General features: G+C 34.8%; 1 protein-coding gene across 2 annotated transcripts in view; it reads right to left on the bottom strand.

Moving 5' to 3' along the window:
- ASXL3 (ASXL transcriptional regulator 3) overlaps positions 1-12894 on the bottom strand; it is a gene marked incomplete at both ends in the record, with an annotated part of 168100 nt that overhangs the window by 101694 nt on the left and 53512 nt on the right. The window contains one exon of one of the 2 annotated variants that reach the window (XM_082640776.1): positions 393-500. In XM_082640776.1, coding sequence (XP_082496902.1) covers positions 393-500 — 108 coding nt within the window. Of the gene's footprint in view, positions 1-392; positions 502-12894 lie in introns of both variants that reach the window. The other variant, XM_082640777.1, reaches the window with a different exon arrangement.

Here is a 12894-nt window from a genome sequence, read left to right as displayed (position 1 = left end):
TTTTTGTAAAAGACAGAAAGGCATACAGGTGTGAAGCCCGTATATCAACTGACGGTCATTAAGTCAAATAGTATTTGGCAACTGTGATCATCTTAAAACTTGGCTGATCAACCATGGCACTCCTCCATGTAAATTTTTAAGAATCAAGAATTTTAAGGAAGCCACAACTATTTTCCATTACCATATGTTAGAGTGAAACCACAGATATGTTTTCTTTAAAGAAAATGTCATTGTTTATTCTTAATATGAAATCACTTTTAAGACATCTGAAAACATTTAAAAGGCAAAGGAGTCATTCTACCCTTCACCCAAGTCTAATTTTGTTTACCTTCACATGTAAATGCATGATACATAGTAATAACAGACATAATATGCAGAACAGTCCAACTTACTTTGAGAGCATAGAGGCCTGACTTTCCAGGGATTTTGAAGAATGTTCCATCCCCTATTCGAGTGTTAGTGTGAAGCATTGCATTCAGACAGGCTAATGGAGAAGTTCCACTAGAAAATAAAAGTGTGCAAAAAATGAAGCAGTCTGAGACGCAGTTTCTGTGGCAAAACTGTTCTCAGTCTCTTAAGAAAAAAAAAAAAGACCCCTCACATGCCTTTTAAAAATATCCTCCCAACCCCGAAAACATCTACATTACAATAACAGGCCAGTCCAGTTTCGCCAAAGTTAATCAGATGCATCTGTCTTATAGGCTTCAGGCAAAAAGTCTCCTGAATTGAAATTATGTTTTTATTCATAAAGCAACCAACACTATATTTCAAAGAAACCAAGGCCCAAGCGTTTATGTGGTGTTATTTTGCAAATAATACCATGAAGCCTCAGGTTTTAAATATTACAGACAACTTGATGGTTGCACTTGAATGATCAAATAAACCAAGTTCAAGGACAGCTCCATCCTATAGGTTGAAAAGCAACAAAAGAATAATAAACCACGGAAGAACTGATTTGAAATTACAAGTATTTAAGTTACTCACGGGATTGCATTTCTCACAAGGTCAAATAAAAATCTATATCTGTGTTTACATCACTGATACAACTTCTTCAATGACATCCTTTCCTCAGTTCTTTATTTGTCAGATAAAGAAATATGTGTTTGGGAATTCTACCCAGCTAATAATTATGTTCGGTAGTAAAGATGCAAGTGACTAAATTATGAAGACAGATTTTTTTAAGAAACCAAACAGCATTACACTATTGATTCAAATATCAAAACACATACCTACAAACATTATTGAAATGTATTCATATACTTAAAAAGATGTTTATGAAATGTATAATATGTATGTATTTCCTGGGGTAGGCTTCAGAACTTTTTTTGTGTTTTGTTTGGAAACTGATATTTTTGTACACTAGAATTTAGAGGTAGAATTGTTACTTTCATTTACTTATGTTTCCATATACATTTTACTTCCTAATATGCTAAAAGATCAATATTTGTGTGAACCAATAAAGATTAGAAGCCTTACTCCACCCCATTTACCTAGTAGGGGTTCTGGGTATGTAATCCAAGATATCCTGGGACAAGAGAACCTTTAGGATATTAAGGCTTTAAAGTTTGAATTTCTGTGATAGAAACATATTTTTATGTCACTAACTAAATTAAAAGTTTTCTAAAACCCAAGATTATCCAATCTCTTACTTACTATGAATACTCACCAATAAAATGAAAAAGCCAAATTTGCTGAGTTGACACAACACACAATAGCAAGGCAGCATATATACACATCATGGTCATAAAGGTTTATAAGTATTGTAATAAGAAGAACACTCTTTATTATTTTAGGAAACAGCTTCTCTGTGCCAACACATCAATATGATTCCATTGGGTTTGACAGGAAGCCAGAGCCCTAATATAAATTTGGTCATAGAACAATGCAGTTAGAACACTGAAGTACACATAGAAACAATGCTGGACGTTTATGTAATATCTTTCCTCTCGAAGCTTCTACAAGCTTACAGACCTCATTTCATTATTTTTCCTCATAAAAGATGTTCTGCTCGTATGTAAAGTGGGCCAGGCATACCTTATAAAGTAAAATATATTCATCTCCCAGAAATAGCTGTCCATGAATAAATTCCAGATAAATAATGCTATACATGGTATACTGAAGACTGCAAAATATATATTTTTTTATCATCATTCTCTTCAGAAAAAGCACAGACAATTTGAAGCTGGGAATTATTATGCCAGATTTGTGGAGTTTAATTTGGTGAAGCTGTCAGAAACACAGATTTTTCTGGAGGGACTTGGCAAGAAAATGTTAACACTGCAAGTAAAATAGAATCCTATACATAAAAATGAAACAATGTCGATGTTTTAAAAATATAACTTAATACAACTGTGCACCTATCAAACCTCACACACACGCTTCCTGTTCTTTATTCCTAAGGTCTTAATACACACAATTCCATGAACTCAGATTTAGAATATTAGAGAATAATACAGATTTAAAGACAACTAAAAAGTAAGGAACGAATATAATTTACTATCACTATAATTTATATTTTCTTTCTAAGGTACAGTAAACCAAAGATAATTGTAGAAGATAAACTGACTATTAAATAGCAGTTTAATGCTATGCCTGCTGCAAACATAAGTGATAAACACCCAGTTTCATATAAATAATAAGCTCTGTTGAACATATTATTAAATTATACTGTTTATTAACTCAATAAACTCAAGATTTACTGCAGAAATATTTTTTAAAATATGTAATTTACAATCACATGACAATAGATCTCCAAAAGTCTCAATGAATACTGTAATTTTCCCAAATCTTTCCCTAAACAAACATATGAAATTCATTTTATTTCAAAACTATATAACATTTGCATTTCAGAAGAATTAAAAAATACTTTGCAATCAAATGCAAATTTTACTACTCAAGTCAGTGCTTGATATAGTCACTTAGGTTTAAACATATCACTTGCATTTCTTCATAGAAAAAAACCCGAATTATATAGTCCATTTTATTTAAAACAATAAAACATTAGCATCGAAAGAGTGAAGTGTTTACTAAAAAGGTAACTGTTTTATCCACTGCATATCCATAGGAAAGTGAATTTTAAAAATCTTTCATACCCTTTACTTATGGCTATTATTCTCAACATTTCCATAAGGTCTAGAAATATTGGACTGCTTTCCCTGAAAACATGAATGTCTTAATTAACTGTCATTGAACAGGAGCAAATAAAAGTCTCATTTATGTATTTTTATTATTTTAATATCCAGAAAAAATAGAACTAGCAAGTATACCTAGGCCAGCTCTAAAAAAGATACAAACATACATTTATACATCTGTGTATATTAAAAAAGCACATACTGTGGGTATGAAAGAAGATGAGGCAAGTATGTGCTAAAAGTCTGTATTGTTAGAGAGCATGGACACCTTCTACGCAATATTTCTTATTTTTAATTAAAAAAATCTGTTCACACTTAACGCAAGAGTTAATCACCTCAGTCAGAATTTAAAAGCTAAAATTTCTGCAATAGAATACGTGCATGTGTACACAATATATGAAATAAGAAAACAACATTTTAACCAAAAAAACTCTAAAATTTCAAAAGTTACTTACTTTCTAAAATGATGAATTCGAAGAATTGCGATATCCCAATTTATAAAAAGAAAACAAAAAAGAAAGGAAGGAAAAAAGAGTTAGTTTTCAAACTTAAAATGCAATTCTACATCTTACCATTTCAATAAATAAGACAGTGTACAGGAAACACACCAAACTCTTAGCTTTGGCTGTTGGCAGGGAGGAAAACACTGGAGGACTGGGGTAAAAGGTGAATTCTACTTTCTTCCCTAACACTTCCATAATGTTTTCATTTTGTCCACAAGCCTCATATAGTTCCATACTAGGGATATAATTAGGAGTAAATAAGCAGGACACTATTTGCCCCCAATTCTTTTCTTTCTCCCATTCCCTGTAATTGAGCCCTTCCCTATACACCTGCCAGGGTAGATATACACCTTATTCTATTTGTTTGTTTTCCTCCTTAGACTGTAGGGTTGTGGAACCCTTCTGGTTTGTTTTCATTTCCCACAACCCCTGAAGCAGAACGGGGTGGAATTTGGAGGCAGGGGAGCTGGCATAATTTAAACTGTCTAGACATCAAAGAACCCCCAGAGATGCTTTGCAGAGCCCCAGTGCTGTGTGAACTACAGAAAAACCATTGCTTTATCACATCAAATTGTTGACAGAACACATAAAATTTTACTAATAGTGCACACTTGGTGAAGAGAATGGATGGCCTGTCTATTTTAATAATTTTAAAAACCAGAACAAATATCTGGGGAATGCAATTGAAAGAATATTTACACATGACAAAGAAAATATCATCATTGTGGTCCTCTGTTCCTTTCCATATAACATAATAATGCTTTACAAGACAGTACTTAAATAATCCAAATCTTAAACTACTTGACTAAGTATCTCTTAATAATAATTTTAGATGAAAGCTATTTCCTGCAAACATTCTAAAATCTCATTTTGAAATTATGGGAACATCAAAAAAGTAATCCTGAACAACTGAAGTCTAAAAATTCAACAAATTTAAGGAGCAATTATTAAGCAGCATTATTAGTCTGTTATTGTGCTGTCTTATTAATATGAATTAATTGAAACAATTTTATGTTACTCTTTCAAAAAAATTAGTAATAGTTCCTTTCAAGTATTTCCAGTGTTGATAGACTAGAGAAAATGTCTTAATTTTAAAGGATATATTTTTAAGGGGAAATTATGTGGGCCTCTGGGGTGGAGGGAACGTTTCAGTTCTTTATACAGAATCTTAGTGTTCACTATGTGAAAATTAAATTATTTACTTAGGATTTGTGCATTTCACTTTATATATGTCACATTTCACAAAAAAATGTTTTTAAAATGTTAAAAAAAACCCAATAATGCACCTTTGGATTTACTTACGTACTTACATATTTAATGGGCAGGTCACTACTACTAATAGAAGAATAAACTATTTCTACCATTGCATGTGGATGACTCTTAAACACACATACACAAGGTTTATATCTATTGATAAATCAGTAACCTAGATGATTAAAAACTACCCTAGAACGTCAAGCCAAACAAACTTCTTACTCTTGAGAAATATTACTGCTAGTCTGGAACCCCCCAAAACGATTGAAAAATAAAAACGTAAAAGTTAGAATCCTTTATATATATGTTATCTGAAGAATCCCAGCACATAAAATATTAGCCAAAAAATGACCTACAGCAATTCTGAAATTTGATTTTGAAGACAAAAACAGTGTCCCAAACTTCATAGTCCCTCTAAGAGGATCACTAGTGAAAGTTTTTAATGGGCACTGACTTATAACAAATAATAAATATTAGAGTTATAATATGTTAAGTAAGATTTCCAGTTTTGCAGATATAACTGAGACTGAGAGATTAAGAATCTTTCTGCAGTTAAACAGCTAACTGATACAGCTGAAATCCAAATTCTACTCTGATTTCAAAGCCCATATAAACATATAAAAATAAATAGGAACAACCAGTTACCTCAAGAGATGGGTCATATTTAAAAAGAAGATAGTTTGCATTTTTCTATGTAAAGAATACCTACATGATTTTCAATATTCAACATGTGTGTAGGGTAAAATTAGAGACAGTCCGAAGTACTCTTTTTTGAGGTGGGGATATTGAGGCAAGAAATAAAATTACCAAGTGACATATGTTGTACAATTTAATTTTTAAATTTAGAGAAACAGTTTCAGACTCTAAACCTAGACATGTATCTCTGATTGGCTTGAACAGTAGAAAAATATATTATTTGGGGAATATAAACAGGCATTTGAACTTAGACTCTGTATCTACTTTATGGACATTACCAAGCTACCACTAGATAGACTACAGTGATTCATACAGCCATATTCACTAAACAGACCTTTTGTTTTAGGAGACAAGAATTTCAAAACATCAATACAAGGACAAAAGTTTCCTCAGTATTATTTTAGAATAGGATCTATAAGAAAATTAAGAAATTGGCCCTAAAAACATATAAGCTAAAGCATATAATCTAAATTATAATTTTTAAAGACCTCCAACTAAAATATGAGGTGAGATGGTTATCTTTGATTATAGACATTAAGGAAAGAACACACCACATGTATAGCTGAATATTGGCGATTGTATCTCTACAACCATGCATGTCGTGACATGCCATATTACCACTGCTATACTAAGAAAGGCAGTGGAATACAATGAATAAGACTGTGACGTCTGGAGCCAGTCAGCCTGAGTTCAGCTGAGGCTAGACCATTTACTAGCTCTAGGACTTTGGACTTCACCTCTCTGGGTCTCAGGTTTCTCAACTACAAAATGTGGATAACAAAAGTCACTACTGCCTAGGGGATCATTCTGAAGATTTAATGAGTTAAAACATGTAAAACACCTAGAATTATGTCTGGCATATTGTACGTGTTCAAAAATTGTGAGTTATTATTATTAGTATTATTATTTATTACTATTATGGCTCAAAGTAACCAACATCTAGAGGTACAAAGGATGGCAAATGGAAAGAAATTAAATATTCTGTAGCTTGTTTAAAGAATTGGTTCAGGTAATATTTTGTCTGGTTTCATTTTTGTTTCATTAGTAAAAATAAGTGAAGATATGCAAGTGTGCACACCCCCTATCCCACAGCCTTTCACATGTGATAAATATTGAAAATAACTTATTCAGTAAAGGTAGAGAGAACAGAATGATAATAATAAATATCGCTTATTATAGTTGCCATTTATTGAGCATCCCTAATGCAACCGGGCTTTCACAACTATTATCTATATTCCTTACAGTTACCATAAAATGTAAACATGATTCCTAGTTTTAAAGATGTAACTGAGGCTGAGAGGTTAAGAATCATAGTGTAGTCAAATAAGAACTAAGTGACACAGCTGGAACCAAATTCTACTGATTCCAATGTCCGTGCTCTTTCCACCGCCCCACATTCCCTGTCCATAGAGTTGTTTCTTCCACTTAACTATCCTTGGATACTACAGAAGAATATTTAGCACTTGAAGGAAACACACAAAGAAAAGCCAGATGCTGGAAAATGGTAAGATGTTGGCTCCATCTTCACGCAACATTGCCTATAACAATGACTCCCCCAGGGTAAATTTCAAACAATAAAAAGAAAGAACTAGATAGCAGAAGATGACACTGTTGGTTGTCTTGTTCAGGTACTGCTACCCTATGAACACTAAGGAAGAAGGACCTTTGAGAGAATATGGTAGAGAATTCAGATCCGTAATTGAGATGCCTCTTTGTAGAACTAGATCATTAAAGAATAACACAATCCATTAGTTGAATAAATACTTATTGAGCACATTATATATGCCAAACTAATCTTGAAATAAATTTGCATTCTGACAGTGCTTTGTACAGAACAGAAATGCAGGCTGAGCTGAACTGAATTCTCTGAATACATATGAAATGACAAGGGATTCAGGAGAAAGGAGCCTTGAGGCATGTGCCACAAAAAGAAGAAAATCATTTGGAATTTAGATGTTACCCCTAGTTTATTCTAAGGAGATGACTGAAATGGGATCATGTGTGGATTTCTTCTATCACTAACTCCAATGTAGAGGCAGCCAACCCATGGCCATTGATGGCTCTTCAGGACTTTATACTATCTCCCCACAACTATAATCTCAAAGAGAATATTTTCATTTATGCCAAAACACCCACATATCTTCCAAAATAAAACAAAACAGTGGATTTCATATATTAAAGAACAGACATTGTAAATATATTTAATATGATAAAATAGATCCATATAAAAATGTTAATTTCTATGTTCTACTTGTAGTTACTCATACTCTCCCATTTTGTTAGCAATGGCTAATATTACAGTGTTTCTGAATGTGTTCTATGGGATATTAGTCCCAAGTGACGCTCAAAAAACTGTCAAAGGAGTTTCGGAAAAGCTGCATTCTCCCTTTGCAAACTCACCAAATACATTAACAGTATACACTAAAGTCTCTGAAAAATCTTACATAACTCCAGAAACCTACTTAACTCAGTGTTTCCTAAGCATATATAATTTTCAAATCCTCCCCACAATAATATGTAGCAACATCCCCTATTACAGAATGCCAAGAAATATATGTGGGGAAATGCTAAACTTTATTTATGGTTAGGGTCATTAGGAAAAAGTACCTAGCTTGGATATTCCCAGGAATATTTTATTAGAAAAATGCTTAAAAATTATTTTAAAGGTATATAAAAATTTGTTTCTCTGTGAAAAAATAAAGCAGTGTGATGATTATTTTTCCCTGTGTAGATTTATAAAATTGAAAAACACCCAGACACTTTAAATAGCATTGAAAAATTTACAAACAGTATCAAACAGTATCCACATATAAATGAAACTACTATATATTTGCAATATTATATTACCCAACATAAAAGTCATCTTACTCATCTCTCCCAGTGGAGATCTTTCTCCTGATTCTCTATGTCTCTCACTCAGTGACGGGTACCCTCCTTTTCATCACCCAGGAATGGAGCATTTCTCAGACTATTTGAATTATTCTGCCTCAACAACATTCACCTTTCAATATACATTTTTTACTACCTCACATCCTAATTCAAACAATCTTTACATCACAAGAAGACAGTTCTATAGCTCCTACCCCTACCCCTGCTTTCAATATCTCCCTGCTGCAATTTGGTCTACCCACTGGTGCCAGAGCAATTTTCCTATTAAAAAAACAAAAACAAACAAATGAAACACTGCTCAGGCTTCAGGCCATGCTATACACTAGATTCATTGACTGCTTTTTTTTAAATCAGTGCTTTTCACTGCCCACCAAAGGAAGCACAAAGCCCTTGGCTGACATTAGGATCCTCTACAGTACACTTGGCACCTCCTTCATCTTCATCTTCCCCAACTCTCAGATTACTCCCCGATTCCCAGACTACTCTCCTCTGGTCTGATCCAGCTCAGTAAACCATGTGCTTCTGTGGTTTCCCATCTCTCTATTTTGGCTCCTGTGAAACCCTCTCCCTGGAATTTCATCCCATTCCTTGCTCCATTTACCATTCAAAATAAAGTGCTTAACTACCACCTGTATGGTGCCAATAAATTAAATGTTCACCAGTAGGTCGTAACTATAGATATAGATATACTTTGTATATACATAGCCTTCTGTGATACCAGGGTATCTCCCTCACTGTATTACAATCTCAACACTCTGCATCCCTCAGGGTTTCCTTCCATCAAAATTGTTTACACTTCTAACTCTCCTGCCCTTACAACTTCCAACCAGTTTGGGAACTCCACAGGGGATAGACACATATTTATTTATTTGTATTATCTGACAAACAATCCCAATGTACTCAAAAGGTGTTTGTTGAAATGAACTTAATCACTGTTATAAAAACTGTTACAATCACGGATTTGTAGACATAAAGCACTCACAGTGAATATCATCTATATTCTATTTAAACTCCTGACTACAATTATGTGTCTCAAACACCCTACCTACTACACAGGCTACATGGCCATCTTATATTGGCACGCCCTGCATTCCTTTCTCTTAGGAATTTTACCTTATTCCAGTTCAGCCATCAGTGAAATGGTCCTGATTTCCCCACCAGAAAGGCTAGCCACGTTAAACTATCTGGCCAAATTGTGGGAGTCTGAGTATCTTTGGGGAAACTGATATAGAAATAAAGGGGATGAGCATACATTATTTTCAGTAAAAACATAAGCTTACTGTAAAGGTACAAAAAATATTAGCCAGTGACTACCTCTGCTTCCACAAGGATGGAGCCTGCTGCGAACACAGCTAACCACAGGCAAGCAGAGCGAAACATAGGAAGAAAAAACATGGCAGGGAAAGATGACATCACTTGGACTCCTGCATTATCTAGTCACGTTAAAGTTCAGCCTATTGGATGTACAAGTTAAATAAGCCAAAAAATCCCCTGCTTATTTTATTTTTGACACTTGTCTAATAGGCTTAGTGATTTATACAAGCTTATCTCATTTTTCTAGGCCTCGATGTTCTCATCTGTAAAATGATGAATTCAAAACAGGTATGCATTAAAGCTCTACTAATATCTTTCTGGTTAAGGCTTTAAGGACAATTCATAATGGTTGGACAATTGGCATACTGTTGATTCTAGCCATGCCGCCTGCCTTTATATTCCCTTCATCTTCAAAATCGTCTGTTCTCCTCTCTTCCTACTCATTTGTCAAGGATGCCTCGCCTTTACCTCCTAAAAACTCCTAATTAACTCTCCCGTCCATAATGATGGTTTCTGAACCTCTGTAGGCATCACAGCCTGTCCTGTGACTGCAGCATTTAGTTCTGTGCTATCTAATACCTCTTGGCTCAGTGGTAATCAGCTCCTTAGGACTTGTTCCCCTCATAGGGCCCTGTCAGACTCAGATGCTCAGAAAACATTCAGTGGCTGGTGATAAGCTAACATTTCATGATTTACAGAAGAGAACAAAATTTGAAGCTTGGCAATACCAAACATTGGCTGAGGATGTCCAGAAACAGGAACTATGAAATACTCTAGTGAGAATATAAACTGATACAACCAGTTTGGAAAGGCATCTGGCAATATCTAGTGGAAAAAAAGAAAAAAAAAACAGGTGTGCATGTTTTACAGATCAGCAATTCCACTTTTTGGTACAGTCCCTAGATAAACTCAATGCATATTCACAAAGAGTCATTATTTGTTCAGGAAAAAAACTGCCAATAAATTAAGTGTTCACCAGTAGGTTATAACTATAGATATAGATATACTTTGTATATACATAGCGAAACTATAAAATTCTGAACCACAATAGTACACAGCAAATCTATGGCACTGATTGCCTCTGAGAAAAGAAGGAAATCAAAGGAACTCCAGCTTTTTCTGCCACACTTTATTTAAAAGAAATCCAAAGCAACTATGACAACATGTCCACATCTGTTAATTCCAGCTGGTGGTTGCTGGTCTGATATTTTGCTGTATTTTCAAAAAAGAAAAAAAAAGATTGTTGATGATTTTGTTCTTTTACCCATAATTTGGCTTCTCTCTGATTCTATCAGAGCCTTCTCCCCTGTGTCAACTTATATTAAGGTTTAAACACTTTTATGCAAGCAAATAAATAAACACATGGAAATTATATGAAAGTGTAAAGGTACATCATTATACAGAGTTAAAAGTAATAAATCCCTCTCAACTTCCCCCAACCACACTCATTGCTTCTGAAGTAATGACTATTAAAGATGTGCCATGTTTTTTTCCCAGAGCTTTTCCTATTTTCATTCATACATATGCATATATTCAACTCTATGGTTTTGTATTTTAAATCTCTTTTCAACAGAAATGAGATCTGTTAGTGCATACCAGTAGATGCATACTTTTTTACTTAATAATATGAATGAGAAAATTTCCCATAGAATATTGTTTGCTCGTAATGTTCTATAGAATATTAAATGCTCTTAATATTCATATAATGGTCTTACTATCTGATAGAGTAGATATGCTGTACTGTAATTTTAAAACTATTTCCTTATTATTTAACATGTGGCTTGCACCTAATTTTACCCATTCAAATGGTACTGCAATGAAGAATCTGGTATATATGTCTCCTTGTAAGTATGCTATAGACTGAATGTTTGCGTTCTCCCCAAAATTCATATGTTGAAACCTAACCCCCAACGTGGTACTATTGGAAAGTGGAGGCCTCTGGGAGGTGATTAGGTCATGAGGATGGAGCCGTCTTGCATGGGATTACTGTTCTTCTAAAAGAGACCCTGGAGAGCTCTCTCCCCCCATTCCCATGTAAGGACTCAGTGTGAAGTCAAACATCTATGAACCAGAAAGCAGGCCCTCACCAGACTCCAAATCCACAGGTGCCTTGACCTTGGACTCTGCAGCCTCCAGAACAGAGAGAAACACATTTCTGTTGTGTATAAGCCACCCAGTCTACGGTATTCTGTTACAGCAGCCCCAACAGACTAAGACAGTAGGTATAACTATTTCTCTAGGATAGATTCCAAAAAGTAGAATTTTTATATAAAAGGGCGCTTTCAAAATGTTGATAGTTACTTCTGAATTACCTTCACTGAGAGTAACTATTTTCCCCACCCTAGTCCATGGTGGACAGTATTCATCTTTAAATTTTGCTGATCTAATCAAATGAACGTAAAGAGGTCACTCCAGGCAGAGAGAGCAGCATGAAGAGGGCATACAGGGACAGAAGTGAACACAGTCTGCAGAAACATGATTATTTGATATTTCCAGAGCAGTGAGTGGGAGGGAGAACAGGGTTGGGATCAGATTCCAAAGGGAAGGTACGCACCATGCCACGTACATGGCAGTTATACCTCAGTTTAAACTCCCTGGTGAGGAGCTTAGACTCCATGCAGGAGATGATGGAGAGCCCCAGAAGATTTTAAGGAAGGAAATACCCTTGTCCTGCTGTACGCATGAGGATAGATCCAGAATGAGACAGGTCTAGAAGAAGACAGATCAATTAGGAGCCTGTGGTACTAGACTGCAGGGAAGATAACAAGAACCTCGCCAGAGAAATAATGGTAAGGAAGAGATGTGGAGAAAGAGTCAAGAAATACATGAGAAGAAATATGGGGGACAAAAACCAGTAGGATACAGAAACTGACAAGATGTGTATGATGAGGTAGCAGAAGGAATTTAGGATTGCTTCAGGGGCTCGGGGTAAACGGTGGTATAATGAATTAAAATTGGCAACACAGAAGAGATGGTTTGGGAAAAATATGGTGAATTTAGTTCTGGACTTACTAATTTAAAGGTATGCATCCTAAATTCAGATATACACATGCATCACAGAGTTAATGCTAGGGTTAGGGACAAACACTGGGGAGCCATCAGCATAT

This window comes from Mesoplodon mirus, assembly GCF_964341445.2.
Source record: "Mesoplodon mirus genome assembly, chromosome: 13".
NCBI lineage: Eukaryota > Metazoa > Chordata > Mammalia > Artiodactyla > Ziphiidae > Mesoplodon > Mesoplodon mirus.
The sequence above is the reverse complement of the archived record's forward strand: the minus strand, read 5'-3'. Positions and strand labels throughout refer to the sequence as shown.